The 16,891-nt window shown below is 37.7% G+C and overlaps 1 protein-coding gene across 1 annotated transcript in view; it reads left to right on the top strand.

Annotated features, from left to right (window-relative positions):
* The window catches only part of ROBO2 (roundabout guidance receptor 2), a gene marked incomplete at its 5' end in the record, with an annotated part of 461,552 nt that extends 448,297 nt beyond the window's left edge, over window positions 1-13,255 (top strand). Inside the window, 3 exons of the mRNA XM_084279241.1 lie at window positions 7,065-7,325; window positions 11,778-11,879; window positions 13,008-13,255. Coding sequence (XP_084135367.1) covers window positions 7,065-7,325; window positions 11,778-11,879; window positions 13,008-13,012 — 368 coding nt within the window. The 3' untranslated portion in view covers window positions 13,013-13,255. The remainder of the gene's footprint in view (window positions 1-7,064; window positions 7,326-11,777; window positions 11,880-13,007) is intronic.
* Window positions 13,256-16,891: the final 3,636 nt, after the last annotated feature.

Raw genomic sequence — 16,891 nt, 5'->3', positions numbered from 1 at the left:
CAGCTCGGGACTTGGCTAAGTGACCCTTCAAGCAGACTTTCTTAGATTCAGCTCAGAACATCTCTTAGGTTTTCTCAGGTCTCAGTGTAATGACTGCATTGCAGACTGAGTTGACATTAAAAAATGCACTGTGAGTAATTTTACATTAAATGAAAGCAGCCACCACTGGCAGTAGCAGTATGCCATGAATTCCAATGGAGAATCATAGAGCAAGGCCCACAACACTGGTTTGTGCTGCTTTTGACAGCCATCCAATAGCTACAGCAACATGTACCATGCTTCTCTCATGATCCTGCCTCATGTCTTGTCCATGCTGCTTCATTCCTGACTTCCACTGATCTCAGTGACTTTGTTTCCCTCTCTGACATCTCCACTTCTCTCTGACCACTGCTTCCCATCAGGCATGTCTGTTCTGCTCTTCTGATAACTAAGATCAGCTCAGTCTTCCATTATCTCTGTGTACCCCCTCTTGAGTTTGGCGAAAGGCACAATTGCAGCCTATTACTCTTTGAGGAGGACTGAATACTTCTCCTTCTTTTCTTCTGATCTCTGGCCTGGCCACTGAAGACGTTGAAATGATCGGGGGGAGGGAGAAGTGGGCAAATGGAAAAACAGCATTAAAGGAACCACTAAGGATATCTGCAGTGTCGGGCAGATGGAGAATGCAAACAGTTTCCTCATGCTGACCTCTCTTCCAGTGTTCAAAGCAGGGCACTTCTGAGAGCTAGACTGTCCCATCTGCCGCAGTGGCTCTCATAACACTCTCTGTACCATGGCAGTGAGTGTCATGCCAGTGAGTCTATCTCCTAATCTTATGTACTTTTTGACAAATTTTCCTGTGTATGGAGAGGGTAAAAATTAAAAAAAGCCCAAACCTTTGAATTTTAGTATAAATATCCCTCTTATTATAGTAAAAATCACTTAAGAATCATAAGGACCCATAAGGATCATCAATTCCAACTCCCTTCATTATCTTCTTTGGGCAGGTAACATAATAGATTTGATAGAGAGTATATTTATCTTGGTTTATTTATAATGTGCTATTTACTATTGTATGTATATGCGTTAAATATATTAACCATTTACAAGGTAGTCTGTGGCCACGTAAACCACTAGAGCTCTTCTCTCTGTCATGTTTTCAGGTGTGCAGGTAGAATTTTGCTGTATGCTCTGACACATTCTTTGTTTGTCACACCATAAAGGTAGAGAACAGATTCCAGAAGTGAAAGTCTTCACCAAAGGGGTTATCATTGCATCTCATGCTCTATCGGTCATCCTCACTACCATAATATTTGGGGAAACAGCTTAACGTAGTTTAGACTCCTGTCTCATGAATTGGTTTAAACTTTAATGCCCTCCCCTTCTGGACATATTCCACAGGCCTCCTTGCTACACAGATCCATTACATAGATGTGTCTGTGAGAATAGTAACTGGAAATTGTGGGTGTTCCTTCTGGTGCTGGCAGTACTCTTTCTGTAAATATGTTGTCACCCCTTCTGTATGGCATATCCTGTCACCCTGAACTGTGAGCCTTTTGGGCGACAAATTCTGTGTACATGTGAGTTTCTAATGTACTCAGTAGAATGTAATAATCCTTCTGCTTTGGAGTACCATTGCTATGGAAATGTTTAACAATCACTTCAGTACCAGAAATTTATTGGGAATCCAGTTCAGGGCTTGAGACAGATGAAGTGTGTCTCCTTAAGGAGTGACTCCATCATAAATTCTGACCTTTTTTTTTTTTTATTTTTAGTTAGTGAGAGAGAAGATTTTAAGATTTTAGAGGAGGAATCTCCTATTGTCTTTTATTTATTCTTTATAAAATGCTAATCTTATTGGAGTTTCTTCCATATATTTGAATCAGAATATCAATGATGCAATATTTCCTTCAACAGTCCGCCACTCGGATGCAGGCAGTAAACATAACAGCTTTCAGACACCATTATCTTAACAGTTGTCTGTTATAAACCTGGTTAAATTACTTACTATATATTCCAAAAACCTATAAGATCCTTTCCTATCCTCTCTTACCACAGGAAGAAACACACACAAATGGTACAATTTTTCCACTTTGACTCTTGCTGCATATGAGTCATTAAAAAGTAACAGCAAGTCTGAGTCATAGCTAAATTTGCAAAAGAACATTTGTCAATTAAGGAAGCTAAAGATCGCTGCTGCCACCTGGGTGTATGTAAACAAACAGGATATAGGAACCTCTGACATAGAGAAATTAGAAGTCATAGAATCATGGAACCGAACACTGGTTTGGGTTGGAAGGGACCTCAAAGCCCATCAAGTTCCAACCCCCAGCCATGGGCAGAGACACCCTCCACTAGCCCAGGTTGCCGAAAGCCCCATCCATTCTGGCCTTGGACACTGCCAGGGAGGGAACAGCCACAGCTTCTCTGGGCAACAACTGGTAACTGGATGCTTTGTATGGAAAGTTGTAATGGTCTTTACAGAGAGAGACAATAACACTATGCTTAAGCTACGGTTAGAAAGAGCAAGTAGGACAACCTGGGATAGATCCAGCAATTTTAAACCCTAGTCCAGGCCAGTGCATCCGGCCCTGGGCCACCCTGATTTCAGTGGGAAGCATCACTGTGCATTTTCTCATGGTTTTGAGATGTCTCAAATCCATTCCCTTACAACTGCTCCTCTTGGATTTGTCACATGAGAACCTACTTCGTTAGTCAGTCATCTTCAAATTCCCAAGTTGGATGAGTTCTAGCATCCTGTGTTTAAGTCCCATCACATACTGGGTATCTGTCATTTTAAATTTTCGTTGACCAAGAAAGCTCCAGCCATGCCCTTTCTCTGCCCTTTCCCATACACATCCTGAGCACTTCCTCCTTGTTGACTCTAACCACATGGGACATTGCAAAAGGCCTAAGAAACTGCAATATCTAATGCATAGCACACAGATCCCAGAGTATGTAAGCATATGAGGGTACAACTTCACGATTACTTTTGACAGCAATCCACACAAATCCTCTACAAGCCTGCTTCTTCATTTTCTTTGGTCACAGGTCAGAATCCTCTAGATACTAACTGCAGATTGAGTATTCATATTTGTCTTGCTGCACAAGTTGGTTTTTAACTTCCATATGCTAAAAAATCATGGAGAGACGAGCAGCTCCATAGAAGAAGGATAATTTATGAATCCCGCAGATGATGAAAATCTTCATTTTGAGCTCACAGTCCACAATAAAAAGCAAACAGGAGGCTTCTAGCCCTAGTTTAGGTTTATTCTCAATGAGTAATTTGTTTACCTAGAAACAATGTTTTCACGAATTGCAAAACAGTGGAATCTGTCATATAGGTGGTGGCATAGTAACTGTGTGACTGAAGTTAAAATCTCTTCCTTAGCTAAGCATGATGTTTAAAAAAAAACAAAAACAAACCAAAGAGGAGAGAGAAGGGAAACATGGTTAGGGATTAAAAAGGAGGACTGGAATTTAAGACTTCTATTTGCTATTGTGTATTACAAATCAATATTTGCTAATGTAGATCACTCTAGATACGATGCTTACCATCTGATGCTAGAAAATGGTTCAGAAGCTTAATAAATGTCACAGTAATTATCACTCTTAGCAAACTAAATCACTGGCATGGGTAGATAGAGATGTCCTTATACTTCCAGGTTCTGCAACTTCCTGCTTACACCATTTAATAATGAGAGCCTGTGCCAAAACTTGACTGGTTCCTGAATCATTTGGCCATTGCTCTGCCTTCTAAAGGAAGGCTGGGGTAATCCCAGGTGGAACATCCATCTGTCTCTTATTGGGCACCCTGATGTCCTACAGCTCCTCAATCACAGTCCCTCCATTATTAAATCAGTAAGGCCATCACCAATGCACTTCTGAATTGCCTTGCAGATTTAATAATCCTTCCATTAGAAGCTGCAAATGATAGTCTGGATAACATTCCACTGGATTAGCTCAGTGTGGTTTTCCAGGTTTTTTACCTGGCACCTGGAAGAATGATTATTAATACTGTGATAAGAGCTTTGTGTATATATATATATATATATAATATGTATATATATATGTACTTCCATTTGGATGGAAGTATGGTGATAATCAGTGACAACTCTCTGGGGATCCTCACTGAAAATCCTCCTAAGTCCCTAAATTTCTAGATTCTCTGAAGTGATTGAATTGATGGAATGACTTGACTTGCATCTGTGTGGTAATAAGTCTGCCTGTTAGGGACTGAGACTACTTACTCGTGTTTCCCTTTTACTAGCAGTTGAAATGCCAACTATTAGCCATCATATGCATGCATATTTTCAAGTGTGCAAAGACGTGCACAGTCACATATGGACATGTTTAGGATGGGAAGGGAGAGGAGACACAAGACTGTTCTCTGTGGCACTGGAGGATGAAACTAATGACTTCAGATACATGGGGTCTTTATATATATATATATAAATGCTTATATATATATATATATGCTCATGCAAGGTAACAGAGCATATTTCTTATTTTACCTAAGGCAGAACATTTGCACTGAAGGATTTAAGTTGTAGAGCAAATAAAAAGACACATTGCCAAGTGAAGCTTTCTTCCAGCTTTTTTTTTATTAAAAAGGAAAGGTAGGTGTTACTGTGATAATCAACCTGAGGAAAAAGGTGAAAAAGCAAACAGTTCAGTCAGGTGATGGTTGGCTAGAACTAGTAACTGTTCTTACAGATCTTCTCAGACGTGTCTAACACAGTTCAGTACGTCTGTTCTCAGGCTGGAGCCAGCTTGTATTAACTCCATAAGACCAGTAATTCTTCTAGAATTGTGTGAAGCGTCATTAGAAGAGAAATTTTATTTTTCATTTCAACTCCTCCACAGGTCTAAGACACCCAAAGAACTTCACAAACATTGTTTTGCATTTCACTTCTATGCATAAGGCAATCATAATGCCCATTTTGCAGATGGATAAAAGCTAGAATCAGGTTAACAGTACATCAGCAGCATGTCTACAGTAGTTCCAGGAGTTGCAGCCAGCTATAGAACATGCAGAATGGTTTAAGGACAAACCTTTCCTTCTCAGTATCTAATTAATAACAATTGTTAGACAGCAATTTCTGAAGAAGGGTGCTGTGTGTTAAGTTTAATAACGCTTTTTTTTTTCTGTCCGATACTACTTAAAAATTTATTTATATTGAACGGTAAATATCTTATCTTGGAAAATTGCATTGTCAGTTGTCATGTTATAACTGTGTTTATTGGATTCAGTGCATCTCCATAAAGTACTTGTAAATCACAGCTTCAGTAATCTCTATTTCAGATTGCATAAGCAGATGCCAGAGCTGTGGTTCTGTACATTAACTGGTTATGATCGCAATAAAATCAATTATAAGAAATGCCATTTTGGAAGCCAACACTATAAAGCAATTTTAACATTGGCAAGCTCCCATACCCTCCTGCTTCCACCTACAGTAACTCAAGTATAGCCATTGTCATGAAAGGTCACATCTATATTCATAACTAAAAAATTTTCAAATAAATTAGTGCTGAACATAAAGCAAACGACAAGCTCACTGACAGATTATTATAAGGCCTTTCTAGCCAGAAGATAGGTATCTTAATCTGGGGTATAGCACTTCAGCTGTGAACAAGGTACAGGAGCAACATCAGATACAACTTCTTTCCCTTGTAGACACAAATAACCCACACATCCTCATTTATCTACAAAAAGACAATGTTGACTGGAATGACATTTCAGCAACTTTGGAAGAATTTCTTCCCCATATATGAGGTATAGATATCACTTCTAACAGCAAAAACATGAGAAAAAGTCTGTGTGGCATTATATAAAGCCGGATAACAGACTTGGCTGTAAATTGCCTCCAAAGGCCTCCTCACCAATTTATAAAATCATTTCAATTTCACGAGTTATAAGCATCAGACTTTCCCATAGGCAAAGCAGAGGTTTACTTTTCCATGCCTGCTATTGAGCTAAGTTCAGTTCCTTGAAAAAACTTCACATCACCCAGATTTAGTGTAAACTGACATGTTTACATTAGTTGGTGAGACTGCACAGATTTGAGTTATGCATAGCCCAAATCCAGGACTATCAACAATTGTTATACATATAAAACTCATATCTGATGTGGGATAGCTATCATTATAATACTAAAGGTGATTCCCTTTTCCATTTTTGTGTGATTGTTTCTTTTAATAATCTGAGGCTTTTCTGGACTGTTTTAAGTCTGTCATATAGTTTACATGAAAATCTTACATTTAGAATTATAATTATCCAGTTTCTATAATAAATGTGATTAGAAGTTTGATCTTCAATTCTATAAGCATCTTAGTAGTCTAATTGATAAAGTTGAAATGGACACAAGGTATTAGAGACCAGGCAACCATCTTTCAGTATTCAGCTGAAACTGTATTTTGATTGTTTATATTGGAGAGACTGATAAACTTCAGGCTGTTCATCCTCTTGTCTATGAAGATGCTACCTCTTGGGTGAACTTTCAAACAGTACTTGAAGAAAATGCTCACCCATTGTTTGGTGGTTCCATTTAAACATCCTGTTTTCATAGATGTGTTCATGCTTTTTCAGTAACAGTAGGTTTTGTGAATGAATTTGCCAATTTTTTTTTTTTTGTGGATTTTTATTTATTTGGATAAAGTTGTATATTTAGATTTTGAGTTTAAACCTCAAGCTGAAAGTGTAAACCAAAAAAGGGGGTGATGAAGCAAGCCCCAGTATGATGGGGGGAAATGATCAACTGGCACGGATGAGTTTTTCATAGCCTTTCATAAAAGAAGCCAGCTGGAGTATACCCCCCACAAAAAGATCTCAGCCTTAAAAATGTAAGTCAGGGCTCAGAGTATATTGGGTTTTATGGAAGAAAGAACGAGCAACACAGTAGCCTGAGTAAAAAGTTAGAGGAAGTAAAAAACGCATTTCTCATTTACATGAAATTTCCTCCTTTTAAAATTGGCAAAATGATTCGTGCCATTTGCAAGGGACTTTTCTTTTCAGCATCAAATAGACCTTCTGTTTCAGTTTAAAAAAAAAATTAGTTCATCTAAATCTTATTCACGTTTTTTAGATCTTCCACCACCACCCGACCCGCCCCCTGGTCAGGGTTTAAGGCAGCAAATAGTCCCCGGCCAGCGTGGAGGCTCGGCAGAGAGGAAAGGAAGCTCTCTTGAGAGGCAGCATGCACCGAACGTAGATGACACAAAGAGCTCCCTGGACCGTCAAGCTAGGACGTCACTAGAGTGGCAGCGGCAAACCCAGGAGTGGATAAGCTCTACAGACCGCCAAGAGGATTTCAGGAAAGCCCAACACAAACAAGCCTTCGGATCAGGTGTGTGTGCGCTGCACCAGCCGAGGCAATGCAGGCGGCTCCTTGCCGCTCCTCAGCTGAGGGCTTCTGCTCCTAGCAGGAATCTAGGATCACCGCACGCCCCTCTATACCAGCACTGGTGAGGCTCGGGCTGGACAGTAGGAGAAGGCAAAGCAAAATGAGAGCTTGTGATCCGAGTTTTTTCCCTCCTGCAATAAGGAGATCTCATTAGCACCTGACTCAACGCATTCTTTACAGTGTTTTTGGCAATTAATAATGTGATCAAGCAGAGAGGTGGAAAAGAACAGGAGCAGTTGAGGCAGGCAGAGAAGGAGAATCAGATTTTTAGAGTATTTTCTGTTAGGTGTGTTTATTTATACATATAGAGACATATTTTCTAGTTCTTCAACCTTTGATATTGTAAGCAGTTGTTTTTGCATGTCTGCAAGAAGGCTGATCCTTCTGAGCTACTGACGTTCCTTCCAGCTGTATTTAAAACACTTTCTCCCCCTTATTCAGGATATGACAAAGCATCATTCATCTCTTAGGCCCAGCAAGGTGACAGTGCAGGTTTTCACCTTTATATGGGATCTGCTCATTGCTGAGTGCTGACTTAACCTCCTGAATGGATTTCAAGTCTGCAAAAATGTGTGCAAGAGGTGGTGTTGAGCTGGACTTGTAGTTCTACAACACTTGCAGATTCCTTCTGTCACCCTGACCTCAAGCAAAAGCTGCTGTTTCAGGTTGCCTTACTTAGGGTATTTTCTTTAACATCTAATCATGTATTATCCTACTCCCAATTACAGTGATAAAAGAGGACAATTAAGAAGATTTAAAAAAAAACCAAATTATACTGTTCATGGAGCTTTCTGTAGGGCTACACTTCTTCAAGTATGTATGCAGCTCCCACAGTAACACTAGAGGTACTCATCTGTCTTTTTCTTGATTTTATTCAACTGCTAATGCTCCTTGCTAATATAACACACTAATATCAATGGTGTTCAGAATAAAAAAAAGTAGTATGCAGGCAAACCTGTCATGAGGCCAGAATTTCCTGAATAAAGTCTCCTAGTAAATAGTGCTACACATATTTCAATGTTTTAAATACAACATATATGAAATATACCAATAACGGTACCCTTAAAAATCCCTAATCTTTCAGCTGCATAAATGAGTGGTTGTTCATGTTGTGAAACGCTGATGTGAAGTCTCAGTTTAAAAATAATGTGTGAAACTCATGCTACTTGATGAAATGGCAATTTTAATTGCAACATACAAGAGGTACAAACACATAGGAAATATCCAATATGCATCTTAGTTCTTCGTAAATGATTAAGGATGCTTCTCTGACCAGGTTAGTGAGAACTTCCCTCCTTTTCCTCATTTCGTAAGTGTACAGATAGAAGTTGTTATTCTGTGATACAAAGGGTATACTGTAGTAAATTTTACATCCTTGTGTTTGTTCTTAAATGAAAAGAACTTGATATTGACACTTCTAGTATCTTGACACTAACCTGAGCATTGAATTTAGGGCTGGAGTGATTACAGACATCTTGTTCTTGTCAAATTCAACAGAAAACCTGCATATATCCTTTACGCATGACCAAGGATTCCTCTAGATGTTATGGTTTTACCCTGGTGTGAGGGTAAAAAATAAATATAAAAATATATATATATAAAAATATAAAAAAAAAAAAATAAAGTTTGTGGACAAGGTGACCCAGAGCTTCATTTCTCTCTGTCTGTCTTCTTGTCCCAGCTTCTCGCACTACAGCTTTCTTGCTCTGTATTCTTTTCTCTTGTAGATTGAAAAAAGGCTACTCTTGTATGCGATGCTTGTTTATATTAGTAAATTTTGGGAGTTTAATATTAATTGTGTTTCTTCCCTTTTCCTTCATTTATGACAAAGATATCTGGAAGTCTACTCTGTCCTATTTTTCAATATAGTTCCAGAAGGAGTAGTTATTATTAGCTGTTAGCTTCCAGAAAATAGCTGTTTTGCAGCTTAGGGGGCTCCATTCAACATTACCAAGCTGTGAGTGAAATCTGAAAGCAAGACCTTTAGTTTGAAGTTGCATAGAAGAAAAATACCTGATTCTAGGAACTGTGTTTCCACTGGTTGCTTTCAGTATAAACAAGATCACAGAGTTCCTGCCAAGGGCTTCACAGTGGAGCTGCAGTTACAGCACATCAAATACGACATTCTCAGCTACCCCTCCAAAGAAAGTAGTGCTAGATGAAGTCACAATAGTTTTGATAATATTGAAAGCCGTTTGGTTATCTTACCAGGTATAGAAACATCGTTGCACACATAGGTCCAGACTTCACAGGGGCTAGAACTGTGTCTTCAAATTAAAGGCTTGGTGTTTCAAAGCAAAAGACCCTGACACAGCCTCCCCATATTCTTTGCAGGCCTGGGACATGGGGCACTGTTTTGAGTGTTTAATAAATGTGATCTCATACTAGGGACTTGAAACAACTACCTTTCATGTGCTGGAGTGTTGTGAAAATCTTAGCCCTTATTTTATGTCACAATTGCTTATTTTATGGATTGCATTTATTTCGGAGAGCACAACAGATAATTTAACACACCATATGCTCTATAATGATAATGCACTTTATATTTATTCATGGTTGTTTTTTCTCAATATTTCATTGAACATGAAGGAGGCCTTATCCTTAGTCCACAAACTAGAAAAACAAATCAATTGACCATATATGTCATCTTCAAACTCTTTTGCAATGCTAGTGACTTTTCTTTCCATCCCTTAAAAATGTATCCAGCTTTCTGCTAAACTGATTTATGCTGCCTGCTTTATTGCTGCCTTAATGCAAGCTGTTCCATATTTTAGCCAGCCTTTGGAAACCGGGTTTGCATCTGATTCTATTGTTAGAGCTTGATATATAAAGGACAGGTAAAATAATTTAGGAGGCTAAGGCTGTTAAATGCCATTTTGCTACGTCTTTTAAGCATTTCTTTATACTTCAGCAAGGACAGCACGTGGTCATAGCACAAAGCACTATGTCTTTACATGCCGCAGCGCAAGTATTCTGGTCCCTTGGGTAGGGCCAGAGGGAGATACTTTGGCAGAGAAAGAAGTCAGCTTCCTGCCCTTTTCTGCAACAGATTCACCTTAAACAGGTTCTGTCCAAAAGCAGATCACACAGGGAATTCCTGTGCCCTACTCACTTGTGGCAGTAGGTACAAAGAATGGAATCCTGGGTTTCTTCCACAAATTTGTTCTCATTTAGCATTTCCCTAGTTGTGCCTCTGCTTCAGCCTTTGCTAAGGCTTCAAGATTGTGAATAAAAGCATTTTTATCTCCTCTCTCTTTCTAACCATCCCCACCTTTTTTTCCTTCTGAGTACCTGCCCTTTGTCAAAGAAAGTCTGTTTCGCCTCATTACATTGCTTACAAGTGAAGACAACAGAAAAAGGAAAATTAAAAAAACCCCAACAAACCAACCCCAAACCCTTTCAGCCCAGATTCACTTTAAAAACCAAAAGATTCAAGCAGGAGATACCCCACTGATTTCAGAAGGGGCAATGCCTGTGTTTGAGGTTAAGCACATACACTCACATTCTTTCTTGAATCAAACTATATTTAGCAGAGTCTCTTTCTTCGGCTTCTAAGACAGCAAAAGGGGATCATACACAGCAAAGAAAATATTGCTTATATTTCAGTGTTAAATCAGTGCTGCTTTTTTGCTTCTTAGTTTTAGGATTATTACAATGATATCTCCTGCAAGCTCTAATCAGATGTGATGTCTTGTTTTACTTCATGCTATGTGAAGACATGCAGTCCTATGCTTTATTAAGTATTAATCCTGCTCTAGCAAGCAGTTCATTATTACTGGTTTTCACAAAGGAAGAGGCCAATAATGGAGCATGAAACAAGCTGCGGGAAGATTTACTCACCCCAAATATTAGAACTACTATTATTGTTTATAATAAAATATTTTCCAAAGTGAGTCACAACCAGTTTAAAAAAAATCTTCAGTGTACTTTGTGTCATTACAAATTTCTGAGCTGCTGGAAGATAATTAAATTAACCAATATTCTAGTTCTTTATCTAAATTGATTGAGGTAATGTTGCCATAATTTAAACTAAAGAAAAGGAAGAAGCACATTCATGTAGCCTTGAAGCAAAAAGTTTAATCATAGCTGCATTGTTTTGGAAATTGCATGTGCATCTATTTTTATTAAAGTATCTGTAATTCATAATCTATTACGAACTAATGTATGACTTTACAAACCCAGAGTAAATTCACGGAGGTTTCTTTGTCTGTAGGGTACAACACTGAGTTGTGTATTTTCCTAGGTTAAACTGCCGTGCTATAAAGCAAGACAAAAGACAAATATCTGGGGGCAGGAATGAATATGGCATCCATGTCACAACACCTTGTTAACTCCATATTATAAAAAAAAAAGTATTTTGTATTAATTTTGTTTTGTTTTGCTTTGCTTTTCTAGAAGAGGCACTTGTACCATATAGTAAACCCAACTTCCCATCCCCTGGTGGCCACAGCTCTTCAGGAACAGCTTCTTCTAAAGGATCGACTGGACCTAGAAAAGGTGAAGTCTTGCGAGGAGGTCACCAACGCAATGCCAGTGACCTTCTCGATGTAGGCTATGTGGGATCAAACAGTCAAGGACAGTTTACTGGTGAATTATGTAAGTTTATCTCTAGTTACAGTTCAAACTCTCAAGTAGACAAAAAGAGAAAAAAAAAATAAATGTGTTGTGAAGAGAGGAGGAAATTAAGTACGAGAATCAGATAAAATTTTACCCTGATCCTTTTGCCTTCTAAGGTGTTTTCCCTGCAATGACAAACAAATGAAATTCTTCTGTTGTTTGGTTTGGACCACTTCAAATCTGTGTAAGCCACACCAACATTTTCTACATAATGCATCTTTCAGTGTGCAATGCTAGTGAAACACTGGAAAATTGAAAAGAAATTCTATTGATTTAGAATTTTCTTAGCAAACTGCAGCATGAGCATCTTGGAAATGCCACTGGCAGTTTCTCTCAGAGGAGTGAATGAAAAGGGAGCTGAATTTGTTGGACATGGTGGCAAGCTTGTGATAGCTTCTCCTTTGCTTTCTGTTGCTTGATGAGAAGTATTTTGCCCTTTTTGACCTTAGATGGAGTTCCTCTTTTTTTCAAATTTATAGCCTAGTTTTTGAGTTATATATCCCAATTCTTTCCTCAGCTTCCCAGTCCTGGTGGAATTATTTTCCAAACTTTTTTCTATTATCACTCAGAATCTGTTAAACCTTGCATAAACTCATGTTACTGATATGTATGTGAGGGTAGTACTGGATGCCAAAAGGCTTGACTCTGTTGTTTGATAGTCATACATCAATACCCCAGCTAGCTTGGGCATACCGGTATGTTTGCTTGTACAAGCAATGTGGCTGTTGGCACGTCTGCCTCCTATTTGCTGCGGTCAAACCCTCAGCTTGTAGGAGACAGAATGGTGACACACAAGCCCTGATATGTGCTATCTCAGTTATGGTGTTGGTAAGTGCTGAATTTTAGCATCCGTTGCTTTTCAACTTAGAAACAATTAACTCTCTTCTCCTAAGATATTGAATGTTCTTCCTGTGCTGCGTTAGTATTGCCATAGGCTTTGTTTTGTGGGTTTTTTTTTTTTTTCCTCCTTATTACAACCTCTTTCTCTCTCTTTGTTTCTCTCTATAGAGTAGTTGAGAAGACACATTGCAAGCTGCTCTGATGGACCATCAGGTCTGAACTCATGGAAGTGATGACACTAAACAGTGCAATGAACATTTTCTTTATTTATGTACTATTAAAAGAACTGTAAATGCAATGTAAAGACACACAGCCACACATATCCCACAGATACTTTACTTGTGTTCTTCTCTTTAATACACCATCCACCTTAAACTATTCCTTGTCAGGAGTATATAGAAAAGAAAGAAAAAAAATCACCCTCCAGAATGAAAAGGATTTCCTTCTGTATATAATTTCTTTTGTTGCATTGCTATGCAAGCTCACCTTCTTTTTAGCTATGTTCATATTCATGTCTGTTTTTATTGGTCTGTTGTACTATATGTGAATTAATAGGCTGTGGTGCCATATATTAACTTTTAATTGTGTAACTTTTATGTTTAAAGTTTGCACTGCAATTTTATTTGGTGATAAGCACAAAACTCTACTCCTCATGACATGAAGAAAAAAAGAAACTGAATGTGTGAAGAAGGTTTACGTACTGTAAGCTACTTTGGATCATGCTGGATGTAAAGGAGTATGTTAGGTGGTTTTCCATTGGGGTGTAGAAATGAGAAAGTGACAGGCAAAACTGATGTCAGTGAAGACATTAGAGACAGATTTAGATCTTTTAAAACCAAGCAACATAGTTGCTCTTCCTATTTAAGAAGGGGTCAGAAGTTGGAAGTGTGAGATTAAAGAGTGAATATGAAAATTAATGGTAGCATGAGATGGCCTAGACCCTTTCACTAGAGTGATGCCCTTAGTATCTGTTTTTAGCCATCCCATGCCACTAAGTAAAGGGGAAGAAAAACAAACCTTGCTACAAACAAAAGAACTTAAGGTGTTTCACTAAAGCTGTTTTTATATTGCAGTTTTAAAAGAATTATTACCATTAATTTCTCCAACCGAAAAATATCAGATGGAGACTTCCCTGGAGAAACAAACAGTATAAACTCAAGGAATACTTAGTAAGTAGTTAAGGATGCGATTTGTTATTAAGACATATTCAGGCTGCTTCCAAAATTTTGAAATGTCAGAGTACTTTATTTCATCTTTCCAATACATGTACAGAACAGTAGATAGAGCTGCACCACTGAAATTCATGACGTTAATTGTTTTGATGCAGTCTAAACAAACCTTTGTGTTCTCCTACCTGAAGTCTGCGAGAGTTGAAGCTGAATCCACTAAATTTGTAGTAAAATGTTTAGTGTTTGGAAGGAAAGCAATGGTCAAATTATTTTCAGCTTGCATTAAGTACTTTCCTGGCAATACGATACATCCAAAAAGTTGGATATAAGCAAAGAAAATCTTTGACCTGTGTTTTAGTGAGTGGCTTCAAACCTTACTATGATAAGGAAATAACGCATGTTTATACACTTCTTGAATAAACCAAACTCTGTAAGTGGACATTAATGACAGCATCCTGTCTCTTCATTAGTTTTCATGACTTTGTTCAAATCTTCTGTACCTCTCAAATCTCAGTGAGTAAATTGTCAAACTTTTCTTAGAATACTGTATGTGGATAGCCCACTCATTTGATGCTTAATTTAAATATTGCATCCTACAGCTTCTTTCTGTTAGCTATCTGACCATGAACACAAGTTTCCATTTGAATACCCTTTTCGTATAACCAGTCTATGTTGTTTTATATATTGCCTTGGAGCTCACCAGTATTAAAAACACTTTTAGTAATGGCAGAATTTTAGAGAAGTAAATTACAATGCTAAATATGTGTTGCTTTTCATTTCATTAACTTGTTCCATGATAAGATAAAACACTACAGCCATCAATTCTAACTCAGCACTATTGAATATTTAAAAAAAAAAAAGCAAAAAAAAAAAAAGCTAGTTATCTTCCTTAAAGTCAAGACTGTTATTTAGCAGGTTGCAAACCAAAAAAGTTAAAAAAACCTGTATACGTTTATTGATATATGTGACCAATGAATATATGTCATTTTCCTGCTTGTTAAACCATTATAGTCAAAACCACTACTTAAAAATGTGCAAAAATGTTGAAGCAAGATAAAGAAGGTGTCGTATTTACATATGGATGTTTTATATTTTAGTATTACCATACAAAGAGAAGACTATTCAGAGTACAATTCCAATTTAATTCTCTGGAAAGTGTTTAAGTCAGTCACCAGTAGATTTTCTTTCCCTTTTAATGCAAAAGCTTGTGCTGAGCTTTGGTGGAACACCTTACTCGCTGTATGCTAATTGAAATTCAGTATCATTAGACGTTGACAAAGCCATCCCAATTCCTTTCAAATACGTGTTTTATCTCTTCCACTGGAAAGTAAATGTGTGTCAGTATTAAAGCTGTGCAGTACCATGATATTCACTAACTTGTCCATCTGCTTCTGTACATTTTTGTTCATTAATAATTTGCTTACAATATTACATAAGATGTTGTTGTGTATCACGAAGTGTCTCCATTATCTTACAGGTGATGTCTCTTCTTCTTTTTTCTCTCTCTCTTTTCTATACAGTGTACTTCCAATGAACCACAGTACATATTTTTTAAAATGCCATTTAATTTACTATTTTAAAAGAAGTATTCTTCTTTTTTTTAAAAAAAAAAAATTGAAAACATTTATTGTGAATAATGTGTTTAAAGAAAAGGGATGTTGTGGCAGCACTTAGAATTGTTTTTTAATTTGTTTTTTTAAAAAAAACATGTTTATTGGCTACAGTTTGTTCACGAAAAAGTATGACCTCTTAATGTGTTTCATTGGTATTGTTAGTGCAGCAAAGTTTAATTGGCATAAAAAGTTGGTTAATAGTACTGTTGAAGTGTGTATTGTATATTTACTGGGGAAAAAATAAAACATATTCACATTTCAAATCTATGTTAAAAGACCTTGAGTAAGGAGTCAATATGTGAAAACCCGAACTGGGAAAAACAGGCAATAATAACATAGACTGAGCTATAATCATCACTGTCCACTTACAGGTAGCAAGGAACATTTTGTGCACTGGTTTTTGAAGGGAGCCAAGAGCTGTCTTATAAATATTCCAGTAGCAAACATCGCCCGTCGTCGGGATTTCTGTCTATATTGGGAATAGCTGTACCAATGCAATTGCACTGCTACAGCTATTCTGGCGGTACATCCTCCCTTTGTAGGCATACTATCTCAATGCCCAGTAAGGACCGCAAGTGCCAGCTTACTTTGTGTAAAGCCCATAAAGTAGTGGACACGTAAAACCTGTGTTGACTGGGTCTGAACCCTCAGACTCGGGTTTTGTACTGGTGGAGCTACTGCCAGCCCTGTACAGAATATCCTCAGAACCTACAGATAGATGCTAAGTCCATTTTTCTCAATCTTTGCATTGAATACATGCTCAAATTTAAATGCAGGAGGGATAAAGACCAAACGATAAGTTGTTACATGTGCTTCAGTGGTGTATTGCTGTATGGGCAGCCATTCCAGTGATGCAAAAAACAGACATTTATTTCTATGTTACTTACTGTTTCTCAAGCCCTTATCCAAGTAAGTAAACATTTCAAATGGCATTTAGTTGTCACCTGCAGTACAACCAAAGAGCCATTCCTTGGGAAAAGTACAAAAGGAACATGTGTTTTAAGTATGTTTATTTAACTGTAAACCGTCGGAAAAGGAAAACATGGCTGTTTGAAAGAGTGATATACTGGTTTATGCTTGCCTCAGCTCATACATTGCCAGTCAGGAGAAAAGGTGTGTACTAAGGCTGAGAAAGAGTCCTCACAATTGACAGAGGAAAGGTAATTGGGTTGGGGGAGATTCTGGCAGGAACTTTTTATTAAAAAAAAAAAAAAGAAATTCAGACAGCATTGGCTTTTCTATGGTTTATGTAGTTGGGGTTTTTTAATGA

Source organism: Gallinula chloropus (genome assembly GCF_964237585.1).
Source record: "Gallinula chloropus genome assembly, chromosome: 1".
NCBI classification, from domain to species: domain Eukaryota; kingdom Metazoa; phylum Chordata; class Aves; order Gruiformes; family Rallidae; genus Gallinula; species Gallinula chloropus.
This window is presented reverse-complemented; position numbering and strand designations above follow the sequence as displayed.